General features: G+C 59.5%; 1 protein-coding gene across 1 annotated transcript; it reads left to right on the top strand.

Annotated features, from left to right (window-relative positions):
• Positions 1 to 628: 628 nt before the first annotated feature.
• On the top strand, positions 629 to 26,602 carry FANCC (FA complementation group C). The gene is made up of 12 exons (XM_029054672.2): positions 629 to 895; positions 1,438 to 1,522; positions 3,011 to 3,105; positions 11,882 to 11,995; positions 12,926 to 12,990; positions 14,688 to 14,852; positions 16,866 to 17,151; positions 19,348 to 19,400; positions 19,942 to 20,041; positions 21,182 to 21,257; positions 24,551 to 24,777; positions 26,104 to 26,602. The coding sequence occupies exons 1-12, from the start codon at positions 629 to 631 to the stop codon at positions 26,440 to 26,442; spliced, it is 1,872 nt and encodes a 623-aa protein (XP_028910505.2). The 3' UTR covers positions 26,443 to 26,602.
• The last annotated feature ends 1,389 nt before the right edge of the window (positions 26,603 to 27,991 follow it).

Genomic DNA, 27,991 nt, shown 5'->3' with positions numbered 1-27,991 from the left:
CGCTTACTATGTGCCGAGCACCGTTCTAAGCGCTGGGGGAGAGACGGGGTCATCGGGTGGTCCCACGTGAGGCTCCCAGTTAATCCCCATTTTCCAGATGAGGTCACTGAGGCCCAGAGAAGTGAAGTGACTCGCCCACAGTCACACAGCTGCCGAGTGGCCGATCCGGGATTCGAACCCATGACCTCTGACTCCCAAGCCCGGGCTCCTTCCACTGAGCCACGCTGCTTCTCACGGTGGTATTTGCTAAGCGCTTACTATGCGCCAAGCACTGTACTAAGCACGGGGGGGGGGGGGATACGAGGTCATCGGGTTGTCCCCCGTGGGGCTCCCAGTCTCCATCCCCATTTAACAGATGAGGTCACTGAGGCTCAGGGAAGTTAAGAGACTTACCCAAGGTCACCCGGCAGACGAGGGGCAGAGCCGGGATTAGAACCCGCGGCCTCTGACTCCCAAGCCCGGGCCCTTTCCACCGAGCCACGCTGCTTCTCATAAAATGAAGGCATCGGCCTCTCCCGGGCGTCTAGCACAGCGCTCCGCCCCCCAGTGAGCGCCCGACGGCGCCGACGGACGGACGTCGCCTCTTCCCGTAGCCGACGGTCGCCGCGCGGACCCCCGGCGGGCGGCGATGCCCGGGTCCGGACGCGCCCCCGCCGCCGAGGCCCCGGACCCCCTGGCTCACGAGTTCGAGTTCTGGATGCGGAAATTGGTGGGGCCCGAGGGGGAGCAGGAGGCGGAATTCCAGGACGACGTCGCTCTTCACCTCCCTCGACTCCGGGAATTCCTACGGCAGGTTTCCGCAGCGCTGCGGCTCACCGTAAGCGGGTTTTTCCTCTTCCTGCTGGGGGATGAGGACGATCGGTCGGTTCAGATAATGAGGACGATGACGATGACGGTATCTGCGAAGCGCTCACTATGTGCCGAGCACCGTTCTAAGCGCCGGGGGAGAGACGGGGTCACCGGGTGGTCCCCCCGTGGGGCTCCCGGTCTCCATTCCCATTTGACAGAGGAGGAGACTGAGGCCCAGAGAAGGGAAGCGACCGGCCCCAGGTCAGCCGGCTGACAAGCCGGGATTAGATGGCATTTGTGAAGGGCCCGGGCTTGGGAGTCCCGAGGTCACGGGTTCGAATCCCGCCTCTGCCCCTTGTCAGCCGGGCGACCGTGGGCGAGTCACTTCGCTTCTCTGGGCCTCAGTGACCCCGTCTGGAAAATGGGGATGAAGACCGGGAGCCCCACGGGGGACGACCCGATGACCCCGGATCGCCCCCGGCGCTTAGAACGGTGCTCGGCACAGAGTAAGCGCTTCACGGATAGCACCGTTATCATGGGGGGGGCGGGGGGGGGGGGGAGACGGACAACGAAAGCAAAATAAAAGAAGTAGACGGGCCCTCCCCGGCCCAACAGAGAGATCCGGCCCGTGTCCTCGTCCTTCCTCAGAACGCCCCCCTCGCCATCCAGAGATTCCCGTTAATTTGCCAGTTGCTGGGACGACTTTGCTGGAATCCAAGCGTCATAGGATGCGGTAAGACCGGTTTTGCTCTTTTGGGTACTTATTAAGCGCCGCCGACATAAATAAATAAAATAAATAAATGTTGGTATCTGTTAAGCGCTTACTATGTGCCGAGCACTGTTCTAAGCGCTGGGGTAGACACAGGGGAATCAGGTTGTCCCACGTGGGGCTCACAGTCTTAATCCCCATTTTACAGATGAGGGAACTGAGGCACCGAGAAGTTAAGTGACTCGCCCAAAGTCACACAGCCGGCAAGTGGCGGAGCCGGGGTTCGAACCCATGACCTCTGACTCCAAAGCCCGTGCTCTTTCCAGTGAGCCACGCTGCTTCTCATGCCGGACACCGTAAGCTCCGGCGTAGATGAGAGAAAGTGACTTGCCCAAGGTCACGCAGCGGAGAAGCGGGAGAGCCGGCCTCATCGTAACATCATCATTATTATCATCATTATTATCATTATTACTATCATCATCAATCATCATCATCATGATTGTATTATTACTATCGTTATGTTGTTATCATATATTGCCGTATAATGTATGATATATGATATGGTATATATCCGCGGCTCGGCGGAAAGAGCACGGGCTTTGGAGTCAGAGGTCACGGGTTCGACTCCCGGCCCTGCCACCTGTCAGCCGTGTGACCGTGGGCGAGTCGCTTCGCTTCTCTGGGCCTCAGTGACCTCGTCTGGAAAATGGGGATGAAGACCGCGAGCCCCACGTGGGACCACCCGATTCCCCTGCGTCTACCCCGGCGCTTCGAACGGTGCTCGGCACATAGTAAGCGCTTGACAAACACCAACAACAACAACATATGATAACATATAATATATTGTATACTATGCGGTATATTATATTATTACTACAATAATAAGATCATCGTAATGATGATGGTATTTGTTAAGCGCTTACTCTGTGCCAAGCACCGTTCTAAGCGCTGGGGGAGATCCAAGGTGATCAAGTTGTCCCCCGTGGGGGTTAAACAGTCTCCATCCCCATTTGACAGATGAGGGAACTGAGGCAGAGGGAAGTTGAGAGACTCACCCAAGGTCACCCGGCAGACAAGGGGCGGGGCCGGGATTCGAACCCACGACCTGTGACTCCCAGGCCCGGTGTTCTTGCCACTGAGCCGCGCCGCTTCTCCTCCGGCTCCCCGGCCCCCGGCCTCTTTCCGCGAGGCTGTGCTGCTTCTCTGAGACGAGGGAAGTGACCGGGCCAGGGTCACGCGGCAGGGAAGGGCCCCGTGGGTCGAACGGCTCGGGGGAAAGAGGCCGGGCTTGGGAGTCAGAGGTCGTGGGTTCGAGTCCCGGCTCCGCCCCTTGTCAGCTGGGTGACCGTGGGCGAGTCGCTTCACTTCTCTGTGCCTCAGTGACCTCATCTGTCCAATGGGGATGAAGACTGTGAGCCCCACGTGGGACGACCTGATCACCCCGGCGCTTAGAACGGTGCTCCGCACAAATACCGCCATTTCTCTATTTTATTTTGTTTCTCTTCCCCGCAGACGAGAGCCAGGAGGCCGTCCTGGCCTGCCTCAGCCACCTCTTCTGCCCCGACCCGCGGACCCCGCTGGAATTCAGAGTCAACAACTGGATCCGGGTAGGTCGTCGTCCCCCGCCGCCTCCGGGAAGACCCCCGGATTGCAGACGTGGGGGCGGGGGGCTCGGGCCGGCGGTCAGAGGGTGGAGCCGGGATTAGAATCCCGATCCTTTTTTAAAAAAGAAAAAACCGTTCATTCGATCATCTTTAATAATGCTAATAATAACGTTGGCATCCGTTAAGCGCTTACGACGTGCCGAGCACCGTTCTAAGCTCTGGGGGAGATCCGGGGTCATCGGGGTGTCCCCCGTGAGGCTCACGGTCTCCATCCCCATTTTACAGATGAGGGAACTGAGGCCCAGAGAGGTGAAGTGACTCGCCCACAGTCACCCAGCTGACAAGGGGCAGATCCGGGATTCGAACCCGCGACCTCTGCCTCCCAAGCCCGGGCTCTGGCCACTGAGCCACGCTGGTGGGGGGGACCATGCCCTCTAGGGCCGGATAGATGGCATTTCCCCCCCCCATCTTCTATCCTGCCCTGGGCGGGCACTTTCCCCCCAGCATTCTACCCTCGGGGAAAAATGCCCTCTAGGGCAGGATGGAAAGTGGGGGGAAAGTGCTCGCCCAGGGCAGGGTGGAAGGTGGGGAAAAGCCCTCGGCCAAGGCAGGACGGAAGGTGGGGGAAAAGTGCTCGCCCAGGGCAGGATGGAAAGTGGGGGGAAAAGTGCTCCCTAAGACAGGATGGCAGGTGGGGGGGAAAATGTCCTCTAGGGCAGGGTGGAAAGTGGGGGAAAAGTGCTCGCTACGGCAGGACGGAAGGTGGGGGAAAAGTGCTCGCCCAGGGCAGGACGGAAGGTGGGGGAAAAGTGCTCGCCCAGGGCAGGAAGGAAGGTGGGGGGAAAAGTGCTCGCCCAGGGCAGGATGGAGGGTGGGGAAAAGTGCTCGCCCAGGGCAGGATGGAGGGTGGGGGAAAACACTCCAATTAGTGTCGACGCTCCGACCAGTGCTTGGCACCTGGTAAGTGCTTAACAAATACCATAATTAGGATGATGATTATTAATAATAATAATAATAATGATCGTGGTATTTGTGAAGCGCTTACTATGCGCTAAACACCGTTCTAAGCCCTGGGGGGGATAGAAGGGGACCAGGTCGTCCCACGTGGGGCTCCCGGACTTCATCCCCATTTTCCAGATGAGGGAACCGAGGCCCAGAGAAGTGAAGTGACTTGCCCGAGGTCACCCGGCTGACAGGTGGCGGAGCTGGGATCCGAACCCACGACCTCCGACTCCCAAGCCTGCTGCTTCCCGTCGGGGCGTTGGTACGAAGCAGCTCCACATCCTGAAAACTCCTCCCCCTAACGTCGTCCAGGGAGCCGAGTTTTAAGAGCTTCGGATTCGGGAGACGTTAACCGTTTTGGGGAAATGGCGACTTACGAGGAGTCGGGCGCGGCGGTCGGGAAGGGGATGTTAAACCGGGGGCAGAGAACACAAACGGTCCGGAAAGAGGTGGAACTGGGTTTCCCAGCGACGCAAAAGCGCGTCGTCCCCGCGCTTGGATCCGCGACCTCTGGACGTTTGATATCCATCCCGCCCGCCACCCCCCCGACACTTACTGGACGCGTCTTCCGGCCACGTGTTATCGATGACGTTTTCATTCACGTCAACGTCGGTCTCCCGCTCGAGACCGTACGATACGTTCCCTGCCCACGAGGAACCTACAGCCTGGAGGGGGGGGAGACAGACATTAAGAGAAATAATTTGCGGCTATGTACACAGGTGGTGCGGGGCGGGGGATAAAGAAAGGGAGCGGGCCAGGGCGACGCAGAAGGCAGCGGGGGAGAAGGAAAGGAGGGCTTGGGGAAGGCCTCCTGGAGGAGATGTGCTTTCAGAAAGGCTTTGAAGGGGGGATAGTGACTGTCAGTCGGATATGAAGGGAGACGGAGGGAGAAAGAGAATGGGGAGAGAGGAAAAAGAGGACAGAGATGCAGGGAGAGAGAGAGGGGAGAGCGAGAAAGAAAACGGGAGAGAGGAGGGAGAGAAAGAAAAGGAGAGCGATGGAGGGAGAAAGAGGGAGAGAGGGAAAGAAAAAGGAGAGATGGAGAGAGGAAAAGGACGTAGAGAGAGAGAAAGGGAAAGGGGGGAGGGGGAAAGAAAAAGAAGAGAAAGATAGAGGGGGAGAGAGAGAAAGAAACGGAGAAAGGTGGAGGGAGCAAAAGAGGTACAGAGAAAGAAAAAGGAAAGAGATGGAGGGAGAGAGGGGTGTGAAAGACAGAAAAAGGGGAGGGGGTGGAGGGAGAAGGGGGAGAGAGAGAGAAAAAGGGGAGAAAGATGGAGGGAGAAAGGGGGAGAGAAAGAGGAGGACAGAGAGGACGAAAAATGAGAGAGATGGAGGGAGAGGGGAAGAGAGAAAAAAGATGGAGGGAGAAAGAGAAAGGAAGAGAGGAAAGAGAGAGATGGAGGAAGGAGAGAGAGAGAGAAAAAGAGAAATGGAGGTAGAAAGGAGGTGGAGAGAGAAAAAGAGGAAGGAGATGGAGGGAGAATGTGGGGAGAGAGAGAAAGAAAAAGGAGAGAGATGGAGGGAGAAAGGGGGAGAGAGAAAGAAATAAGAGGAAAGATGGAGGGAGAAAGAAGGAGGTGGAGAGAAAGAAAAAGAGAGATGGAGGGAGAAAGGGGGTAGAGAGAGAAAAAGAGAGAGAGTTGGAGGGAAGAAGAGGGGGAGAGAGAGGAGGAAAAAGGGGAGAAAGATGGAAGGAGAAAGAAAGGGGATAGAGAGAGAGAAAAAGGAGAGAGATGGAGGGAGAAGGGGGAGAGAGAAAAAGAAATGGAGGGAGAAAGAGGGGTAGAGAGAAAGAAAAAGATGGAGAGAGAAAGAACAGGGAGAAAGAAAGAGGACAGAAAGAAAGCATAAGGAGAGAGATGGAGGGAGAAGGAGGGGGGAGAGAGAAAGAAAAAGAGGGGAGATGGAGGGAGAAAGAGAGGGAAAGAAAAGAGAGAGAGATGGAGGGAGAAAGAAAGAGAGGGGAAGAAAGAAAGATGAGAGGAAGGGGGAGAAAAAGAAAGAAAAGAGAGAAATGGAGGGAGAAAGGAGGAGGCAGAGAGAGAAAAAAAGAAAGAGTGGAGGAAGAAAGAAAGGGGGCAGAGAGAGAGAAAAATAGGAGAGAGATGGAGGGAGAGAGAAAGAAAAAGGAGAGAGATGGAGGGAGAGAGAAAGGGGAAGAGAAAAGGAGGAGAGAGATGGAGGGAGAAGTGGGAGGGAGAGAAAGAAAAAGAAGAGAAAGGGTAGAGAGAGAAAAAGAGATGGAGGGAGAAAGTGGGGAGAGAAAGAAAGGGGAGAAAGATGGAGGGAGAAAGAGGGGGACAGAGAGAAAGAAAAAAGAGAGAGATGGAGGGAGAAAGGAGGGAGAGAGAAAAAAAGAGATGGAGGGAGAAAGAAAGGGGAAGAGAAAGAAAAGAGAGAGATGGGGGAGGAAGGGGGAGAGAGAAAGAAGAGAGAAATGGAGATAGAAGGAGGTGGAGAGAAAGAAAAAGAGGGAGGAGATGGAGGGAGAAAGAAATGGGGGAAAGAAAAAGAGATGGAGGGAGAGAGGGGGAGAGAGAGAAAGAGGGAAGATGGAGGGAGAAAGGTGGAGAGAGAAAGAATGAGGGGGAAAGGGGAGAGAGAGGAAAAGAGAAGAGATGGGAGGGAGAAAGGGGAAAAGAGAGAGGTGGGAGAGAAAGAAAAAGAGAGAAATGGAGGTAAAAAGAAGGAGGTGGAGAGAAAGAAAAAGAGAAGAGGGATGGAGGGAGGGAGAAGGGCGGCGGGGGAGAGATGGAGGGACGTAGGCTTAAGAAATACCCCGATCGCCATTGGTAGCCCCTTATCAATCACGTCCCGTCTATTAAAAGCTGATGACCGAGCCGAGGTCAGACCCTGGGCCCGGCTGTCTCTCCTCTCCCCCACGTCGTTTGAGGAGCCGGCGATTAGGAGGGAAACCGAGGCCCCGGAGACGAACTCATTTCGGGCCCCCCTCGTAAACGTGGACCCTCGTGGATTAGAAAGATTTGGAAAATAAACATCAAACGGGGCCCTGGAACCCGACGGGCACAGCAGACTTTACGACTCGGAATATTTGGGCTCCTTTTTTCGAAACAAAAGCCCTTTCTTGGGACGGGGGTGAGGTTCATTAAGTCGAATTAAACCGCCGCAACCTCCGGGGATTTTACGGTCGCCTTGCGTGTGATTTAGAGTTCCAACGGGCTCTGGACCGAGTGTTCCGTCTCCGGGCTGTTTCGCCACGGGTAAAGAACGTGGTTGAGGTGTGTACGTCTGTGTGTGTGTGAACACGGACGGGAGGGAGACACAGACACAAACTCACACTTGGGCCATGAACCCGTCTTTCTTTCTTTCTCTCCCTCTTCTCTCTCTCTCGCCTCCATCCTCTGTCTCCTTGATTCTCTTTCCCCTCTCTCCCCCTCTCTTTCTCCCTCCATCTCCCTCCATTCTCTCCTCTTTTTCCTCTCCCCCCCCTTTTTTCTCCCTCCATCTCTCTCCTCTTTCTCCCGCAATCTGTCTCTCTCCCCCTCTTTCTTTCTCCCTCCATCTCTCTCCTCTTTTTCCTTTCTCTCTCCCCTCTTTCTTTCTCCCTCCATCTCTCTCTTTCTCTCTCCCCCTCTTTTTTCTCCCTCCATCTCTCTCCTCTTTTTCTTTTTCTCTCCCCTTTTTCTCCCTCCGTCTCTCCCCTCTTTTTCTTTTTCTCTCCCCTATTTCTCCCTCCATTTCTCTCCTCTTTTTCTTTCTCTCCCCCCTTTTTTCTCCCTCCATCTTTCTCCTTTTCTTTCTCTCTTCCCCTCTTTCTTTCTCTCTCCATCTCTCCCTCTTTTTTTCTCTCCCCTCTCTCTCCCTCCATCTCTCTCTCCTCTTTTTCTTTCTCTCCTTTTTTCTCCCTCCATCTCACCTCTTTTTCTTTCCCCTTCCTCCCTCTCTCTCTCCTCTCTTGCATTCTCTTCTCCTTTCTTTCCCCCTCCATCTCTCTCCCACAATCTTCTTCTCTCCCCTTCTTTTTTCTCCCTCCATCTCTCTCTCTTTCTTTCTCCCTCTGTCTCCCTCCGTCTCCTCTTTTTCTTTCCTCTTTTTCCTCCCTCCACCTTACATATGTGTACGTATACATGTATAAATGTATCTGTACGTGTGTGTAGATGGATCTATCCGTTCAGCCGATGGTTGGTATCGAGCGCTTACCGTGTGCAGAGCACTGAACTGAGCGCCGGGGAGAGGACAGCACGACAGCACACGGGCACGTTCCCTGCCCACAGCGAGCTCACGGTCTAGAGGGGGAGACCGACGTGAGTATAAACGAATGAGTAAGTCGGAAAATAACTGAATAAAGAAACGACAGCTACGTGCAGATATATCTACCGTCCATCTAGCTGTATTTACAGACGTAGCGCACACACGCCTGGGGAGAAGCGGCGTGGCTCAGTGGCGAGAGCCCGGGCTTAGGGGTCGGAGGTCCTGGGTTCGAAGGCCGACTCCACCACCTGTCGGCTGTATGACCTTGAGCAAGTCACTTCACTTCTCTGTTCCCTCATCTGGAAAATGGGGCCGAAGACTGGGGGCCTCACGTGGGACAGCCTGCTGCCCCTGTATCTCCCCCAGCGCTTCGAACGGTGCTTGGCGCATAGTAAGCGCTTAACAGATACCGACATCATTATTATATCCGCAGACACCCCCCCCCCCCCCAGACACACACGCGCAGAGGATCGCGCCCCCCCCACCCCGTGCCTGGAGCACTCCGGGGCGGGGTAGCGGGCAAATAATCACGATGATGGTATCTGTTAAGCGCTTACTACGGGCCGAGCACCGTTCTGAGCGCTGCGGGAGATCCGGGGTCATCAGGTTGCCCCGCCTGGGGCTCCCGGTCTTCATCCCCGTTTGACAGACGAGGAGACCGAGCCACCGTGAGCCCCTTCAGTTCCCTCATCCGGAAAAGGGGGATTGACCGGGAGCCTCACGTGGGACGACCCCATGACCCCGTCTCTCCCCCAGCGCTGAGAACGGCGCTCTGCACGTAGTAAGCGCTCAACAGATACGGACATCGTTATTCCCCGGGCCTCGGGGACCTCGTCCGGAAAATGGGGGCGAAGGCCGGGAGCCCCGCGTCGCCGCCCCGTGCCCCCCGGCCCCCGCGGCGCTCAGGACGGCGCTCGGCACCTAGCGAGCGCTTAAAAAATGCCAGCGTTATGGAGCGTGGGGGCGGGCGGGTAGGCGACGCTCAAGAATTTGCAAAGCGCTCTGGAGCGCGGGGGGCGGGGGGGGGCGGCGAACAAAAGGGGCAGTGTGCTTGGGGATTCGGGGGCGTCGGGTGTTTATTCTTTAAAGATGGTGTCATGAGAAAAGCAGCTAACTGGCCGGGGGCCCGTGGCTCTGGAAAACGTGTGACGGACCCACGGAGCGTACACACAAAATGTATTAAATAGCCAAGAAAATGAGACGCGAACACACAGAATGTAGTAAATATCCGAGAGGATGAGAGGCGGACGGCGGGGTCTCCCGCCCTCCGAGCCCCCGCGAACGGCCGCTTGAGAGAGAGGCAGCGCGGCTCGGTGGCAAGAGCCCGGGCCTGGGAGTCGGAGGTCACGGGTTCGAATGCCGGCCCCGCCACTTGTCAGCGGGGGGACCGTGGGCGGGTCGCTCCGCTCCTCTGGGCCTCAGTTCCCTCGTCCGGAAAACGGGGATGAAGACCGGGAGCCTCCCGTGGGACGGCCCGATGACCCCGTCTCTCCCCCGGCGCTTAGGATGGCGCTCCGCACGTAGTAAGCGCTCAACCGAGACCAACGGTATTAAGAGCTCAGTCGGGGAATTAATGTTGTTCGTTCTTGTGAAGCGCTTACTATGTGGCGGGCGCTGTTCTGAGCACTGAGGGAGATACAAGGTAATAAGAAGAATTGTATCTGTGAAGCGCTTACCGTAATAATAATAACGTTGGTCCTTGTTAAGCGCTTACTATGTGCAGAGCGCTGTTCTAAGCGCCGGGGGAGACGCAGGGTCATGATGAGGTCACTGAGGCACAGAGAAGTTAAGTGACCTGCCCAAGGTCACACAGCCGACGAGCAGTGGAGCCGGGATTTGAACCCCCGGCCCCCCGAGCCCGGGCTCTTTCCGCCGAGCCACGCCGCTTCGCGGGGCTCCCAGTCTTCGTCCCCATTTTCCAGATGAGGGAACTGAGGCCCAGAGAAGTGAAGCCACCTGCCCGAGGTCACGCAGCTGGCGGGCGGCGGAGCCGGCATTCGAACCCCCGACCTCCGACTCCCAAGCCCGGCCTCTTTCCGCCGAGCCGCGCTGCTTCCCTTGGGTGGCCCCAGGCCGGCGGAGGGGCCGCAGGGCTGCCTAGCGGAAAGAGGCCGGGGCCGGGAGGCGGAGGACCTGGGTTCTAATCCCCGCCCCGCGTCTGCCCGGTGACCTCGGGCGAGTCACTTCGCTGGTCGTAGAGAAGCGGCGCCGCCTAGCGGAAAGGGCCCCGGGCTGGGAGGCGGAGGACCTGGGTTCTAATCCCGACTCCGCCCCGTGTCTGCCCGGTGACCTTGGATCTCCCCCGGCGCTTAGAACAGTGCTCGGCACATAGTAAGCGCTTAACGAGCACCGTGATTATCACTCGATCCTAGAGAAGCGGCGTGGCTTAGCGGCAAGGGGCCGGGCTTGGGAGTCGGAGGACGTGGGTTCGAATGCCGGCTCCGCCCCTTTGTCGGCTGTGTGACCTCGGGCGAGTCACTTGGCTTCTCTGGGGCTCAGTGACCTCATCTGTGACTGCGGGCAAGTCACTTCACTTCTCTGTGCCTCAGTTCCCTCATCTGCAAAACGGGGATTAAGCCTGGGAGCCCCACGTGGGGCACCGTGATTCCCTTGTGTCTCCCCCAGTGCTTAGAACAGTGCTCTGCACATAGTAAGCGCTTAAATACCAACGTTCTTATCTGGGAAAATGGGGATTAAAAAAAAAAAGGGACCCTGTCTCTCCCCCAGCGCTTAGAACAGTGCTCGGCACATAGTAAGCGCTCAACGGACACCATCACTGTTATCCCGGCTCTGCCGCTCGTCAGCTGGGTGACCGCGGGCCAGTCACTTCGCTTCTCTGGGCCTCAGTTTCCCCATCTGTCAAATGGGGACGAAGACCGGGAGCCTCACGTGGGACGACCCGGTGACCCCGTCTCTCTCCCGGCGCTTAGAACGGTGCTCGGCGCCTAGGGAGCGCTTCACAGATACCAACGTGATTGTCATTAGACCGTGAGCCAGTTGATGGGCAGGGACGGTCTCCGTCTGTTGCCGAATTGTCCATTCCAAGCGCTTAGTCCAGTGCTCTGCACGCAGTGAGCGCTCAGAGGAGCAGCGTGGCTCAGTGGAAAGAGCCCGGCTGGGAGTCAGAGGTCATGGGTTCGAATCCCGGCTCTGCCACTCGTCAGCTGGGTGACCGTGGGCGAGTCGCTTCGCTTCTCTGGGCCTCGATTACCTCATCTGTAAAGTGGGGATTAACCGTAAGCCTCCCGTGGGACGACCCGATGACCCTGTATCTCCCCCAGCGCTCAGAACGGTGCTCTGCACGCAGTAAGCGCTTCACAGATACGTCATTACTATTGAATCATTATTATCCAAGATCAGGCGGTCCCCCCGTGGGGCTGGCGGCCTCCACCCCCATTTCCCAGAGGAGGGAACCGAGGCCCAGAGAAGTGGAGTGACTGGCCCGGGGCCACCCGGCGGACTGAGCGGCGGGGGCGGGATTGGAACCCAGGTCCCCGCGACCCCCCAGCCGCCTCTCGCGTCGGCCGTCAGGCCGATTTTCTCCGTCTTCCTCGGCGTCGCTCAGGGCCTGCTGTGTCACCTGCTGTCCTCCCCCGACTCGGATCTCCTCGAAGCGGGCTCCTTCCTTCCGGCCCTGGGATTCTCGGCCCCCGAATACGCCCCGACGCTGCTCGCGCACGTGAGTCCCTCCGCCGCCGGCTCTGCCGGGCGCCGTGCCGAACGTCGGTCGGCACCTCGGGGCGAGGCCGGAAGGACACCAGAGAGACCCCCGGCCCCCCGTCCGCCACCGCCTGCCGGGAAATAAACGAACGTGTTTAGGGACGACGGATGGCCGGACGTGAGTGGGCGCGTCGTGGGCAGCGAACGCGTCTCTCGTGTGGTCGCGTCGACCTCGCCGAGGCGCTCGCTACGGCGCTCTGCGCACGGCGAGCGCTCGGTGAGGGGGATCGAAGGAACGGATCGTTGCCGGACGTGGGCCTAGTCGGGAGAGGCCTCTCGGGTGCTCGGCACACCGGAAGCGCCCGATAAATACGACCGAATGGAGGAGATGCCCCTTCCCGAAGGATCTGAGGAGGGGGAGGGTCGCCGCCGGTCCGATAGGAAGAGGGAAGGCGTTCCGGGCCGGAGGCGGGACGCGGGGGTCCTCGGACGCCCCGAACCAGCGTGAGGGCCAAACGGAAACCTCCCGTCTCCCCTCAGCGGGACGTTTAGGCGACTCCGTCTCCTCACCTTGGGCAAATCCAGAGCCTCGGAAGGAAGGAAATCCAAAACGGGAGGCCGGGGCCGTAGGATTCGGGGCGGGGAGAAGCTTCATCATCCGTCTCGGAATTCCTTCGGAGCGGACACGTTCGGTCGGATCCACGGGGCGCGGAGCACCGTACTGAGCGCCTGGGAGGGCACGGTCCGGCAACGGAGACAGTCCCTACCCAACGACGGGCTCGCGGCCTAGACACGTCCTCCTCCTCGCCTGCCGCGGCGGCGCCTGTCCGCGCGTCTCTGTGCGTCTCCTCGTACGTGCCTACGTGTGCGTCTCTGCGTCTGCGTGCCTCGGCGCGTCCGCGTGTGCGGGTGAGCGCGGGGTCGACCCGTCGCCGATTCTGTTTTCCAGCTGGTGACCTCGCTGGTGGACGAACTCACAGGGAAGAGTCTCGACGACTTCGAGGCCCCACCGTGGTAAGCGGCGCTGGGGACCGGGTTCCCGCCCGCCGGCTCCCCTTCGGCCCCGGCCTCCCCCTCGGCCTCGCCTTGGTCCTGCCCCTCGGCTTCGTCCTCGCCTCCGTCCTCCCCCTCGGCCTCCCCTTCGGCCTCGCCCTCGTCTTCTTCGCCTTCATCCTCCCCCTCGCCCTCGGCCTCCCCCTCATTCCCTTCTCCTTCATCCTCCCCCTCGGCCTCCCCCTCATCCTCTTCTCCTTCGTCCTCCCCCTCGGCCTCCCCCTCATCCTCTTCTCCTTCATCCTCCCCCTCGGCCTCCCCCCATCCTCTTCTCCTTCATCCTCCCCCTCGGCCTCGCCCTCATCCTCTTTTCTGCCTTCATCCTCCCCCTCGGCCTTCCCCTCGGCCTCGCCCTCGGCCTCTTGGCCTTCGTCCTCCCCCTCGCCCTCGGCCTTCCTCTCATCCTCGCCCTCATCCTCCCTTCATCTTCCCCCTCGCCCTCGACCCCGCTCTCATCCTCGCCCTCATCCTCTTCGCCTTCATCCTCCCCCTCGCCCTCGGCCTCCCCCTCGGCCTCGCTCTCATCCTCGCCCTCATCCTCTTCGCCTTCCCCTTCCTCCTCGCCTCGGCCTCGGCCTCGCCCTCATCCTCCCCCTCGGCCTCGGCCTCGCCCTCGTCCTCCTCCTCGCCCTCCCCCTCCGCCTCGCTCTCATCTTAGCGGCGAGAGGCGGGACTTGGGAGTCAGAGGTGGTGGGTTCTAATCCCTGCTCCGCCCCTCATCAGCTGGGTGACTTTGGGCGAGTCGCCTCGCTTCCCTGTGCCTCGGTGACCTCATCTGTCAAATGGGGATGAAGCCCGGGAGCCCCACGCGGGACAACCCGCTAACCTTGTATCCATCCCCGCGCATAGAACAGTGCTCGGCACATTGTAACAGATACCATCATTATTATCATCATCATCATACTTGCTCTCATCTTCTTCCCGGGCCTCGGCCTCTGAGGGACCGTCTCCATCCCCGAGGGGCCGTCCACAGCCCCGAGGGTCCGTCCGTAGTCCCGAGGGGCCGTCCTCGGCTCTGAGGGGCCGTCTCCGTCTCGGAGGGGCCGTCCACGGTCCCGAGGGGCCGTCCGCAGCGCTGAGGGACCGTCCTCATCTCGGAGGGTCCGTCCGCAGACCCGAGGGTCCATCCGCAGTCCCGCGGGGCCGTCCGCCGTCCCGAGGGGCCGTCCGCAGCTCTGAGGGACCGTCTCCGTCTCGGAGGGTCCGTCCGCCGCCCCGAGGGGCCGTCCGTAGTCCCGAGGGGCCGTCCTCGGCTCTGAGGGGCCGTCTCCGTCTCGGAGGGGCCATTCTGAGGATCCGTCTCCATCTCGGAGGGTCCGTCCGCAGTCCCGCGGGGCCGTCCGCAGCTCTGAGGGACCGTCTCCATCTCGGAGAGTCCGTCCGCGGTCCCGAGGGTCCGTCCTCGGTCCCGAGGGGCCGTCCGCAGCTCAGAGGGACCGTCTCCATCTCGGAGGGTCCGTCCGCAGCCCCGAGGGTCCATCCGTAAGCCCGAGGAGCCGTCCCATAGCCCCGAGGGACCGTCCCCGTCTCTGAGGGGCCGTCCGCCCCCCAAAGGGGCCTTTCCGAGCCCCGAGGGTCCTTCTCCATCCCGGAGGGTCCTCCCGCGGTCCCGAGGGGCCGTCTCCGCCTCTGAGAGCCCGCGTCCTTCCCGCCCCCAGCCCCAGCGCCGAGAGAGTCCGCGTTCTGTCCCTGCTCTGCGTCCCGCTGCTGACCCTGCCGGACGTGGCCCCGCTCCTGGAGGCCCTCCTCACCCACGACTCCGGCCACGCCACGGAGATCCTCCCCATCCAGTTTCTGGAAGCCGCCAACGAAGCCCTGATGCGGTAAGCCACTTTCCCCTCCTCCGGGGAGCCTTCCCTGACTGGGCCCGCGGACCCCCGGCCTCCCCCCTCGCCGTCCTGCGTTGTCGGACACGGCCCCCGGCCGCCACGGGGCTCGCGGTCGAGGTAGGAAGACGGGGATCGAATCCCCTCTGGACATTGACTCATTCAGGCGTACTTACCGAGCGCTTCCCGGACGCAGGTTATCGCACTGAGCCCTTAGCGTCACCATTCATTCCTTCGGTCCTATCTATTGAGCGCTTACCGTGCGCAGAGCGCCGCACTAAGCACTCGGGAAGCACAGTCTGCTCACTTGGAGTGCAACCTTTTCGAGCGAGAGAGGTCCGACCGAGAAATAGAAAGATGCCCTTTATAATTCCTCTTGAACTTGAAGGATTTACAGTTAGATTTCTTATCGATTCACACGCCTCCGCCCGCGATGTCACCCTTTTGTTAAGGAAAGTTCACGTCTGAGGCTTTTTTGCACCTTCAGCCCGAAACCTTTTCGAGCGAGAGCGGTTCGACCGAGGAATAGAAAGATGCTCTTTAATTCCTCTCGAATTTGGGGGGAAGCATTTATGGTTAGATCTTTTTCAAGTCCAATGAATTCCGCCTTTACTGAGGTGCTCTGTTTCCCTCAGCCTAGGAAAATGGAAAAAGACTGATCAGAACCCGTCTTCAGGGCTCTATCCTCGGTTACGGTTTCCTAACGGATTTTTTTTCTTTAATTTCTCGTAAAGCCGATGACTTTTTAAAACCCAAACCGGAAATATCTCTGGCGTTTTAAAGATTTTCCGGCCTCACGTTTAGTGTCAATCAGTCAACAGTATCTAGCGAGCGCTTGCTGCGTGCGGAACACTGTACTAAGCTCTTGGGGGAGTCCAAAACAACCGAGTTGATAGATAACGGTCGCCGTAGAGCTTAGCGTCTAGAGGAGGAGGAAATTAGTCAATGAATGGTATTTATTGAGCTCTTAGTGAGGGCAGAGCACTGTATTAAGTGTGTGGGAGAGTATAATTTAGCTGTGTGATCCTGGACAGATCAGTTAGCTTCTCTGTGCCTCGGTTAGCTCATCCGTGAAATGGGGATTAAACCTGCGAGCCCCTTGTGGGACGGGGACTGTGTCCCGCCTGATTAGTTGGTGTCTATCCCAGTGCTTGGTACAGTGCCCGGCACATAGTAAGCTCTTAACAAACAAGAAGGAGGAAGAGGAGGAAAGGGAGGTAGAGGAGAAGGAGGAAAAGGAGGAGGAAGAGAAGGAACAGGTGGAGGAGGAAAAGGAGGAAGAAGTGGAAAAGGAGGAGGAGGAAGAGGGGAGGAGGAAAATGAGGAGGAGGAGAAAAAAGAGGGGAAAAGAGGAATAAAAGCAGGTAGAAAAGGAGGAGGAAGAGGGGAGGAGGAAAATGCGGGAGAAGAAGAGGAGGGGAAGAGGGGAGAAGAAAAATGAGGAAGAAAAAGAGGGGAGAAGAGGAAAAGCAGGAGGAAGAAGAAGTGGAAGAGGAGGAGGAAGAGAGGAAGAGAGGAGGAGGAAATTGAAGAAAAAGGGGAGAAGAAGAGGAGGTGGAAAAGGAAGGGGAGGAGGAAGAGCGGAGGAGGAAAAAGGGGAGAAGAGGAAAAGGAGGAAGAGGGGAGGAGGAGGAGGAGGAGGAAAAAGGGGAGAAGAGGAAAAGCAAGAGGAGGAAGAAGGGACGAGGAAAATGAGGAAGATGATAAGGAGGAGGAAGAGAGAAGGAAAAGGAGGAGGAGGAAAAGGAGGAGGGGGAAGAGAGAAGGAAAAGGTGCAGGAGGAAAAGGAGGAAGGGTGAAAAAGGAGAAGAAGGGGGAATAGGAGAGGGGAAAGGAGAGGAAGAGGGGTGGGGGTGGGGTGGGAGGAGGAGGAGAAGGGGAGGAGGGGATGGGGAGGACGAGGTGAAGGCCGAAGAGAAGAGAAAGGCAGGGGAGAAGGGCTTCGGGGGGGCATCCCTTGGTGGGCGTCCACACCCCCCGGCCCCCGCTCAGCGTGGCTCCCCCCCGCAGGAAGAAGACGTCCCCGTCCAGGCGGGCTGTCGTCGGCCTCTGGCTCCGCCACGTGCCGGGCCTGGAACGAGCCGCCGTCCGCCTGCTCCGGGACCTCCTGACCCGGCCCGGGGCCTTGCCGGAGCAGCTGGAGACCCTCGCCCTCCGATCCATGCTGGTCAATCCGCCCCTCTTCCTCCCCGGCCGGCGCGCGCCGCGGGCGGGGCGCTGTGCTGAGCGCCCGGGACGGTCCGGGGCCACCGCGGTCCCCGCCCGCGACCCGCTGGGGGGGCAGAAAAATCAATCGGTCGGTCAATCAACGGATGCTACTTACTGAGCGCCGACCGTGTGCGGGGCCCCGGAATAATAATAAGAAATAATAAGAACGGTGTCGGTTAAGCGCTTACCATGTGCCAAGCGCTGGGGTAACAATGATAATGATGATGATGATGATGACGACAGTATTTAAGCACTTACTACGTGCCAAGCACTGTTCAAAACAGCGGGGCAACGATAATTATGATGGTACTTGCGAAGCGCTTCCTAGGTGCCAAGCACTGTTCTAAACACTGGGGTGATAATAAGAATGATAACGATGATGGCATTTGTCAAGTGCTTACTGTGTGCACCGGGGTAGTAATAATAATAATAATATTGATGGTATTTAATCACTTGTTATGTGCCGGGCACTGTTCCAAGCGCTGGGGTGATAATGATGATGACGACGATGGTATTTGTTAAGTGCTTACTATGTGCACTGGGGTGATGATAATAATCATAATAACAGTGATGGTATTTAAGCACTTACTGTGTGCCCAGCGCTGTTCTAAGCACTGGGGTGATAATGATGATTATGATGGTATTTGTTAGGCGCTTACTATGTGCCGAGCACTCTTCTAAGCGCTGGGGGAGACACGAGGTCACCGGGTCGTCCCCCGCGGGGCTCGCGGTCTTCATCCCCCATTTGACAGAGGAGGAAACCGAGGCCCAGAGAAGTGAAGCGACCGGCCCAAAGCCACCCAGCTGCCGAGGGCGGAGCCGGGATTCGAATCCACGACCAGGCCCGGGCTCTTGCCACTAAACCGCTCTGCCTCTCTAACACTTGGGAGAGGACAGTGCAACAGAGTTGACCGGGAGTCAGCAGGACCCGGGTCCGGCGCTTAGAACAGCGCCCGGCACCTAGTGAGCGCTGAACAAATACCCGGATTATCGTTATCATTCTAATCCCGCCACTCGCCTGCTGCGGGGTGACCTCGGACCAGTCACTTCACTTCTCTGGGCCTCGGTTCCCTCATCCGTTCATTCGGTCGTCTTTACTGAGCGCTCACTCTGTGCAGAGCACTGTGCTAAGCGCTTGGGAACGGACAATTCGGCGACAGATAGAGACCCTCCGGGGACGGAAAACGGGGACGGAGACGGTGAGCCCCACCGGGGACGGGGGATTGGGTCCAACCCGATTAGCCTGTAGCTGCCCCGGCGCTTATTAATAATAATAATAATAAATCATTCGTTCATTGAAAATTAATGAATTATTAAATTTAATATCATTGTTTAAATAACGATGATGGTGTTCGTGAAGCGCTTACCAGGTGCCGGCCACTCCACTAAGCGCTGGGGTGGATAAAGGCAAATCGGGTGGCTTAGTACAGTGCTTGGCAGATAGTAAGCGCTTAGCAATTACCATTATTATTATTATTATTCGTGATTATTATTTTTATTGCCCTTTTCTCCTCTTTCTCTGGTCCTTTGGGGCTCTGATCCGTGTGATGCCAACAGCGTCCTCGAGGGGGCGCCCTCTCCCCACCAGCTTGGGGTCCGGGTTCGAAAAATCCTGCCTTTCTGGTGGTCATTTCTGGATAATAATAATAATAATTATGAATAATAATACTAATAACGGTATTTGTTAAGCGCTTACTATGCGCCAAGCCCTGTTCTAAGAGCTGGGGGGGGGGGGATACGAGGTCATCGGGTGGTCCCACGTGGGGCTCCCGGTCTTCATCCCCATTTGACAGATGAGGGAACCGAGGCCCAGAGAAGGGAAGCGACTCGCCCACGGTCACCCGGCTGCCAAGGGGCGAAGCCGGGATTCGAACCCGCGACCTCGGACTCCCAAGCCCGGCCTCTTTCCACTGAGCCACGCTGCGCAGAGAAGCAGCGGGGCCTAAGTGGACGGCCCCCGGGGCCGGGAGTCAGGTGGACCTGGGTTCTAATCCCGGCTCTATCTGGTGCGTGACCCTGGGCGAGTCACTTCTCCGGGCCTCGGTTCCCTCGTCTGGAAAATGGGGACGGAGACCGGGAGCCCCACGGGGGACTGGGTCCGACCCGATTAGCTTGCGTCCGCCTCGGTGTCTAGAACAGTGCTTGGCCCGTGGTGAGTGCTTCACGAGTACCATCGTCATCATTATTCGTGCTCTGCGCACAGTAAGCGCTCAATAAATAGGATCGAATGAATGGATATTATTATTGTCATCATCTTACGCTCTTTCTCTCTGGCCTTCCGTAGCCCCAAGCATCCTCCCACCCTGCCATCTTCAGAATCGTGGATGACGTCTTCAGGTATGTAATAATCATCATCATCATCGTGGTATCTGTTAAGCGCTTACTAGGTGCCGGGCACTGTACCAAGCGCTGGGGTGGAGACAGGCTAAGCGGGTTGGATCCAGTCCCTGTCCCCCCGTGGGGCTCCGGGGCTCCATCCCCGTTTTACAGAGCGGGGAGCCGAGGCCCAGAGAAGCGAAGTGAGCGGCACGGCGTGGCTCGATGGAAAGAGCCCGGGCTCGGAGAGTCGGAGGGCGTGGGTTCGAATGCCGGCTCTGCCATTCGTCAGCTGCGGGACTGCGGGCAAGTCACTTCTCCGAGCCTCAGTCCCCTCGTCTGTAAAGTGGGGGTGAAGACCGTGAGCCTCGCGTGGGACGGCCTGATGACCCTGTCTCTCCCCCCAGCGCTTGGAGCGGTGCTCTGCACATAGTAAGCGCGTAACAGATACCAACAGTATTATTATTATTACCGTGGGCAAGTCGCTCCCCTTCTCTGCGCCTCAGTCGCCTCATCTGTAAAATGGGGGTGAAGACGGTGAGCCTCGCGTGTCTCTTCTCAGGCAGGCGCTGCTGGAGTCCGACGGGGCCCCGGAGGTAGTGACCGCTCTCCAGGTCTTTACCCGGTGCTTCGTGCAGTCGCTCCGCGAAGACGGCGAGCAGGTGAGTCCCCGGCCCGTTTCTCGGTCCTCCCTTCGCCCCGGCCGGCGGCGGCCCCCGCTTCGACCCCCCCGGGGGCGTCTACTACAGCCCGGCCGGCTCCTCCGAGGCCGACCTCCTCCCTCGGCCTCCGTGTCGGCCGTCGGCGCAAGGCTCCCCCGTCCTCAGATCCCACGGACGATGACTCTCCCCGCCATTCGAAGGCTCATCGAAGAGACACCTCCTCCTCCGCCGCCTCCTCCTCCAGGAAGCCTTCCCCGCCCGCGCCCTCCTCCCCTCTCCTTCCGCCCCGACTCGCCGCCTTCCTCCGTCCCCGCCTCCGTCCGCATCCCTCCTCCCTTTCTCAGAGAAGCAGCGTGGCTCGGTGGGAAGAGCCCGGGCCGGGAAGTCCGATGTCGTGGGTTCAAATCCCGGCTCCGCTGTGTGACCGTGAGCAAGTCGCTTTTTCCGCTCTGGGCCTCAGCGACCTCCTCTGTCAAATGGGGACGAAGACCGGGAGCCTCACGGGGGACGACCCGACGACCCCGTCTCTCCCCCGGCGCTTAGAACGGTGCTCGGCGCCTAGTGAGCGCCTAACGAATACCAACGTCATCATTATTATTATTCTTTCTCTTCCCCTCCGTCTCCCCCTCTAGACGGCCGGCTCCCGGCCGGTTGGGAACGGGCCCGCTCGTTCTTCTCTCGTCCTCTCCCCAGCGCTTCGACCAGTGCCCCGCGCACAGTAAGCGCTCGGTCCATACGACTGAACGAAGGGTAGTGATTTCCAAAGGAGAGGGGGTGAGGTTGGAATGACGATGTTGGTATTTGTTAAGCGCTCACTATGCGCCGAGCGCCGTTCTAAGCGCCGGGGGCGAGACGGGGTCATCGGGTCGTCCCCCGTGAGGCTCCCGGTTCATCCCCATTTGACAGATGAGGGAACCGAGGCACAGAGAAGGGAAGCGACTCGCCCACGGTCCCGCGCCCGAGCAGGGAACGGGGCTGTTCTGCCGTGCTCTCCCCAGCGCTCAGTCCAGCGCCCCGCACGTAGTAAGCGCCCCCTAAATACGACCGAATGAATGGAGGAGTGAGTGCTCGTGAACGCGGTCGTCGAGCCGTAGATAAATCGCGCCTGACGCTCGGTGGACGGTTCCCTGTCGCCGGCAGAGGAGGTGCCCGCTGAAGGCCTACTTCCCCCACGCTCCGCCCTCCCTGACCGCGGCCCTGTCCAGGGACCCCGAAGGTAAGGGCGCCCGGCGGGGGGGGGGGGGGAAACCGAGGCGCGGGCTCGGGAGGCGGGGGTCCCGGGTTCTAATCCCCGCTCGGCCTCAGGCGGGGCGCTTCACTTCTCCGGTTCTCTCGTCTGTCAAATGGGGGTGAAGACCGGGAGCCCCACGGGGGACAACCTGATGGCCTTGTATTCTCCCCCCTCCCGGCGCTTAGAACGGTGCTCGGCACATAGTAAGCGCTTAACAAATGCTATTATTATTATCATCATCATAATCCCGGCTCGGCCGCTTGCCGGCTGCGTGACCTCGGGCGACTCGCTTCGCTTCTCCGGGCCTCGGGTCCCTCGTCTGTCAAATGGGGGTAAAGACCGTGAGCCCCACGGGGGACAATCTGATGACCTTGTCCACCCAGGCGCTTAGAACGGTGCTCGGCACATAGCAGGCGCTTAACAAATGCCATTATTGTTATTATTATCGTCATTATCGTAATCCCGGTCCGGCCACTTGCCAGCTGTGTGACTTCGGGCGACTCGCTTCACTTCTCTGGGCCTCGGTTCCTTCATCTGTAAAGTGGGGATGAAGACCGTGAGCCCCAAGGGGGACAATCTGATGACCTTGTATCTCCCCCAGCGCTTAGAACAGTGCTGGGCACATAATAAGCGCTTAACAAATGCCATTATTATTATAATCCCGGCCCGGGCCACTTACCAGCTGTGTGACCTCGGGCGACTCGCTTCACTTCTCCCGGCCTCGGTTTCTTCGTCTGTCAAAGGGGGGTGAAGACCGTGAGCCCCACGGGGGACGACCCGATGACCCCGTCTCTCCCCCAGCGCTTAGAGCAGTGCTCGGCACGTAGGAGGCGCTTAACAGATACCGTCGCCATCCTCACGTTGTCATCCTGGCAATTTCCCGGGTTCCCTCGTGGAAGCTGGAGTGGGGGGGCGGGGAATGTGTCCATCATCAGGAGAAGCAGCCTGGCCCCGGGGGAGAGAACAAACACCACAAAACACAAAAAACGACAAAAAAAAAGCCACCGGGGCTATTAATTAGCATCGCCGCTAGCCAGTCAAGCAGTCGGTCGTATTTATTGAGCGCTTACTGAGTGCAGGACACTATATTAAGCACCCGGGAGTCCCTCTCGGGACTGTCAGCCCCTTGTGGGCAGGGAACGTGTCTGTTCATCGCTCTGTTGTCTCTCCCAAGCGCTTAGCAAAGTGCACTGCGCGCGGTGAGCGCTCAATAAATACGAATAAAAGAAGAAATGAACGAGGAGACGATAAACAGACCCATTCCCTGCCCGCAGCGAGCTGACCATCTAGAGGAGAGACAGTAAAATCAATCAACTGTGTGTCTTGAACGCTTCCTCTCTGCAGAGCTCTGTACTGAGCGCTGGAGAGAGGACCCCAGCACAATCCACAGACACATTCCCTGCCCACCGCGGGCTTCTTCTTGGCGGGGAAGGTCATGAGTTTCGGGATCTTTCTGTGACTTCTTGGTCTCCCCCTGCCTCAGAGTCATCGCCAGAGCTGTGGGGTCAGCGGGTGAGCGCCATCGCCGAGATGCTCGAGGAGACCGTCACGACCCCCACTGCCCGGTGAGCCCTTCTCTTCCTCCTCCTCCTCCTCCTCCTTTCTTCTATTCCTTTTCCTCCTCCTCCTCTTCCTCTTTCCCACCTCCTCCTTCTATTCCTTTTCGTCCTCCTCCTCCTCTTTCGCCTCCTCTTCCTTCTCCTCCTTCCCACCTTCTCCTTCTATTCCTTTTCCTCCTCCTTCTCTTCCTCTTCCTTTTCCTTCTCCTCCTCCTTCTATTCCTTTTCCTCCTCCTTCTCTTCCTCCTCTGTGCCCTTCTCTTCCTCCTTCCCCATGTCTTCCTTCTATTCCTATTCCTCCTTCTCTTCCTCCTCCTTTTCCTTCTCTTCCTCCTTCCCACCTCCTCCTTATATTCCTTCTTCTCCTTCTCTTCCTTCTTCTCCTCCTCCTCTCCCACCTCCTCCTTTCTTCTGTTCCTTTTCCTCCTTTTCCTTCTCTTTCTCCTTCCCACCTCCTCCTCCTATTCCTTTTCCTCCTCCTTTTCCTCTCTTCCTCCTTCCCACCTCCTTCTTCCATTCCTTTTCCTCCTCCTTCTCTTCCTCCTCCTTTTCCTTCCCTTCCTCCTTCGTACCACCTCCTTTCTTCTATTTCTTTTCCTCCTCCTCCTCCTTCTTCTCTTCCTCCTCCTCCTGCAGCCCTCTTCTTCCTCCTATTCCTTTTTCTCTTCCTCCTCCTCCTCTTCCTCCTCCTCTTCCATCTGTCCTCCTCTTCCTCCTTTCCCTCCTCCTCCTTCCCCTTCCCCTCCTCTTCCTCCGGCCTTCCTCTTCTTCCTGATTTTCCCCTTCCTCTTCCCCTGCTCGTCCTGGCCCCGGTGTCACCGTGCCCCGGGAGGCCATCACGGGGCCGGGCGGGAACACCGAGACACCGAGAGCCCGGGGCTGGGAATAAGAGGACCTGGGTTCAAATTCCGGCTCCGCCCCTTGTCTTCTGGGTGACCTGGGGCCAGTCACTTCCCTTCTCTTAGAGAAGCAGCACGGCCTAGTGGAGAAGAGCCCGGGGCTGGGAGTCAGAGGACCTGGGTTCTCATCCCGCCTCCGCCACGTGTGACCGTGGGCAAGTCACTTCACTTCTCTGGGCCTCAGTTCCCTCATCTGGAAAATGGAGATTAAGAGCGTGAGCCCCACGGGGAACAGGGACCGTGTCCAACCCCAATTGTTTGTATCCATCCCAGCGCTTAGAACAGTGCCTGGCACAAAGTAAGCGCTTAACAAATTCCATTTTAAAAAAAATGCAGTTTAAAACTGTAAGCCCCAGGTGGGACACTGACTTCGAACGACCAGATTAGCTCCCATCTACCCGAGCGCTTGGGACAGTGCCCGGCACGTATTAATCGCTTAACAGATTCCATTTTTTAAAAAATGCAGTTTAAAACCGTAAGCCCCATGTGGGACACGGACTTTGAACAACCAGATTAGCTCGTAGGTGCCCCAGCGCTTAAGACGGTGCCCGGCACATACTAATCGCTTAACAAATACCATAAATTTAAAAAAAAAAAGCCCGGCAGGAATTGGAAATTCCCTCCGACTGCCTGAACGGAAATCAACGAGACGGGTTCGCCCGGGGACGCATGTTTTGATTCCATTCCAGGTCTTGTACGGCAGCAGGAGGAGGAGGAGGAGAAGCAGGAGGAGAAAGAGGAGAAGGAGCTGGAGGAGAAGGAAGAGGAAGAGAAGCAGGAGGAGGAAGAGAAACAGGAAGAGGAGAAGGAGCTGGAGGAGAAGAAAGAGGAAGAGAAGAAGGAAGAGAAGCAGGAGGAGGAGGAAGAGGAGCAGGCAGGGAGTGGGAGAGCTGGTTTCTGCTGGTCCACTTTGGAGCGTGGGTATCGGCCGCTGCCCGGCAGGTGCTGAGTCCGGGGGCCGGGTGCCCCCGCGCGTCCCTCTGGCTCCTGGCCTTCTACCACAGCCCCCCGGCCCCGGACACGCCCCCTCGGAGGGCCCGCGTTCTGGTGGGTACCCGGGCCCGCACCGGCTCAGCCCGGCGGGGGGGGGGGGGCGGATCGGCGGCGGGACGCCGGTCGGGCACCCGGGAGGTCGGCGGTACCCATCGAGCGCTTCCCGGGCGCCCGGGAGAGGACAGCCCAACCGAGTCGGTAGACACGTCCCCCCGCCCGCGAGGCGCTCGCGGTCTAGCCGGGGGGACGGTCAGTCGGCGGAACGTGCCGAGCGCTCACTCTGTGCGGAGGACCGGGCCGAGCCCTTGGGAGAGGATGGCAGGGCAATAGAACGGAGACGTGCCCCGCCCACAGTGAGCTGACCGCCTAGAGAAGCGGCGTGGCTCAGTGGGAGTCGGAGGTCATGGGTTCGAATCCCGGCTCTGCCGCCGGTCAGCTCTGTGACCGCGGGCGAGTCGCTTCGCTTCTCTGGGCCTCAGTGACGTCCTCTGGAAAATGGGGATTAACCGTGAGCCTCACGTGGGCCGGCCCGATGACCCTGTATCTCCCCCAGCGCTCAGAACGGTGCTCAGCACGTAGTAAGCGCTCAAATACCAACACGCTTATTATTAGAGGCCAAGGGCTCGTAGCGTGCTCTCCCAGGGCTCGGCCCAGGGCCCCGAACGCGGTGAGCACTCGGTAAACACCGCTGATGGCCGGATGGATGGTTGGAGGGAGGGATGGATGTGGGGGACGGAGGCAGGGAGGGATGGAGGGGTGGATGAGTGGCTGGTGGATGGATGGGTGGAGGGAGGGAGGGATGGAGGGATGGATGGGGAGATGGTGGGTGAATGGATGGGTGGATAGAGGGATGGATGGACGAGAGGATGGATGGATGGATGGATGGATGGATGGATGGGGAGATGGTGGGTGGGTGGATGGGTAGGTGGGTGGATGGATGGAGGGATGGGCGGATAGAGGGAGGGATGGATGGGTGGGTGGGTGGATGGAGGGAGGGAGGGATGGATGGGTGGAGGGGGATGGGGGTGGGTGGATGGATGGGGGGATGGTGGGTGGGTATATGGGTGGGTGGATGGGTAGGTGGGATGGGCGGATAGAGGGAGGGAGGGATGGATGGATGGATGGGTGGGTGGAGGGATGGGGGGATGGAGGGATGGATAGATGGGTGGATGAAGAGATAGGTGGGTGGGTGGGATGGAAAGGGGGGGGGGTGGATGGAGGATGGTGGGTGGGGGCTGGGGGGCTGGTGGGCGGATGGATGGATGATGGATGGGTGGAGGGATGGGCGGATGGGTGGGTGGAGGGATGAAGGGCGGGATGAGCCACTCCGATCTCTCCCTCGCCGGTCCCGTGCGCGTGCACACGCGCGTGGGCGCGCAGGCGGAAGCCCGGTCGCTGCACGGCCGCCTCACCCTCCTGGCGGGCCGCCCGGCCCTCGCCGTCCACGAGCTGCGGGCCGCCCTGAGCGCCGCGGGGGACGGACCCGGGCCCCGGCCCGCCCGGCAAGTCGCCCGCCACCTCCTCCTCGCCTTCCTGCTCCTCGCCCCCGCCGGGCGCGAGGTGGCCGGAGAGGCCGTCGCGGAGGTAAGCGGGCCCCCTCCCGCCCGGGACCAGGGGCCGTCCTCGCCCCTCGCCCCGGGAGAAGAGAGATCCGGGCGGAGGATGGACCGGAGGCGGGGGGGGTCGGCGAGGAGGGTCTGGAGGGATCGTGGAAGATGAGGATAGTCGTCTGCGAGGCGCTTACTACGTGTCGGGCACCGCGCCGAGCGCCGGGGGAGATCCGAGCTAATCGGGTCACGGTCTTCACCCCCGTTATCCGGGGCGGGGGGAAGTGAGGCCCAGGGAGGCGAAGCGCCTCGCCCGGGCCCACGAGCGGAGGGGCCGGGATTAGAACCCGGGTCCTCCCGCCCCCCGCCGGGCCGCGCGGCCCCCGAGACCGTCCCCCCGACCCGGTCCCTCTCGCCCCCATCCAGATGGCCCGGCCGAAGGAGGCGGCCCGCGAGGTTTTCGGCCTCCTGGCCCGGATGGCCTACCGGGCTGACTCCCTCGGGCCCGAGGCCGGCCCTCTGGCCCGGGACCTCCTCCGGGGCCTCGCGCCTATGCTTTAGACGCCCCCCGGGACCGGCCCGCGCCTCCCCGGCCGGCCCGCCCCGCCGCCGCGGACCCGGATTCAACGGGGAGTCCCCCCCGGTTTCCCGTCCCCGCCTCGGAGAGCGCCGCGGGAGTCTTGTCGGTTTCCAGCGGCCCCCCCGCCTTCAGAGACCAGGAGAGAGCACGACGTCCCGTCGGTTTCCCGTCTCCCCCACCACCGAAGTCTTGTCGGGTTCCAGTCCCCCTCTCAGGGACCCGGAGAGAACACGGAGTCTCGTCGGCTTCTGGTCCCCCCCTGCGCCCGAAGAACCGGAGAGACCACCGAGTCTTGTCGGTTTTGGATCGCCCCCCCCGCCCCCCCCTAACGAAGACTCAGAAAGAGCATCGAGAGTCTTGTCGGTTTCCAGTGTCCCCCGCCCCCGGAGACCCGGCGAGGACACGAAGTCGTGTCAGTTTCTGGTCCCCCCCCCCCCCCCGTCAGAGACCCAGCGAGAGCACAGAGTCGCATCGGTTTCCAGTTCCTCCCCGCAAGACCCGGAGAGAGCACGGAGTCTAGTCGGTTCCTAGTCGCCCCCCGTCAGAGGCCCAGAGAGACCCCGGAGACACGCGGAGTCTCGTCGGTTTCTGGTCCCCCCTCCCAAAGACCCAGAGAGACCACGGAGACTTGTCAGTTTCTAGTCCTCCCTCTCAGAGACCCAGAGAGAGCACGGAGTCTTGTCGGTTTCTAGTCGCCCCCCCGTCAGAGACCCAGAGAGACTCCAGAGACACGCAGAGTCTCGTCGGTTTCTAGTCCTCCCTCTCCCAAAGACCCAGAGAGAGCACGGAGTCTCGTCAGTTTCTGGTCACCTCCGGTCAGAGACCCAGAGACACGCAAAGTCTCGTCGGTTTCTGGTCCCCACCCCCCCAAAGACCCAGAGAGAACACGGAGTCTTGTCGGTTTCCAGTTCCCCCCCTCAGAGACCCAAAAAGAGCACTGGGTCTTGTCAGTTTCTAGTCCTTCCTCTCAGAGACCCAGAGAGAGCGAGGAGTCTCGTCGGTTTCCTGTCTCCCCACGCGGTCCCCCTTCCCGGATTGGAGAATTTCCACCCGCTCTTCCAGATCGGAGATGGGGGAATCTCCGCAGGGAAGGCCGGGTCGGGGTCGGAAAGGGCTTCCTTAGCCCTCTAAACCCGGACAA

The sequence above is a fragment of the Ornithorhynchus anatinus genome, chromosome X5, assembly GCF_004115215.2.
Source record: "Ornithorhynchus anatinus isolate Pmale09 chromosome X5, mOrnAna1.pri.v4, whole genome shotgun sequence".
NCBI classification, from domain to species: Eukaryota; Metazoa; Chordata; class Mammalia; order Monotremata; family Ornithorhynchidae; genus Ornithorhynchus; species Ornithorhynchus anatinus.
Note: the sequence above shows the minus strand (reverse complement) of the source record. Positions and strands in the feature narration are given on the sequence as shown.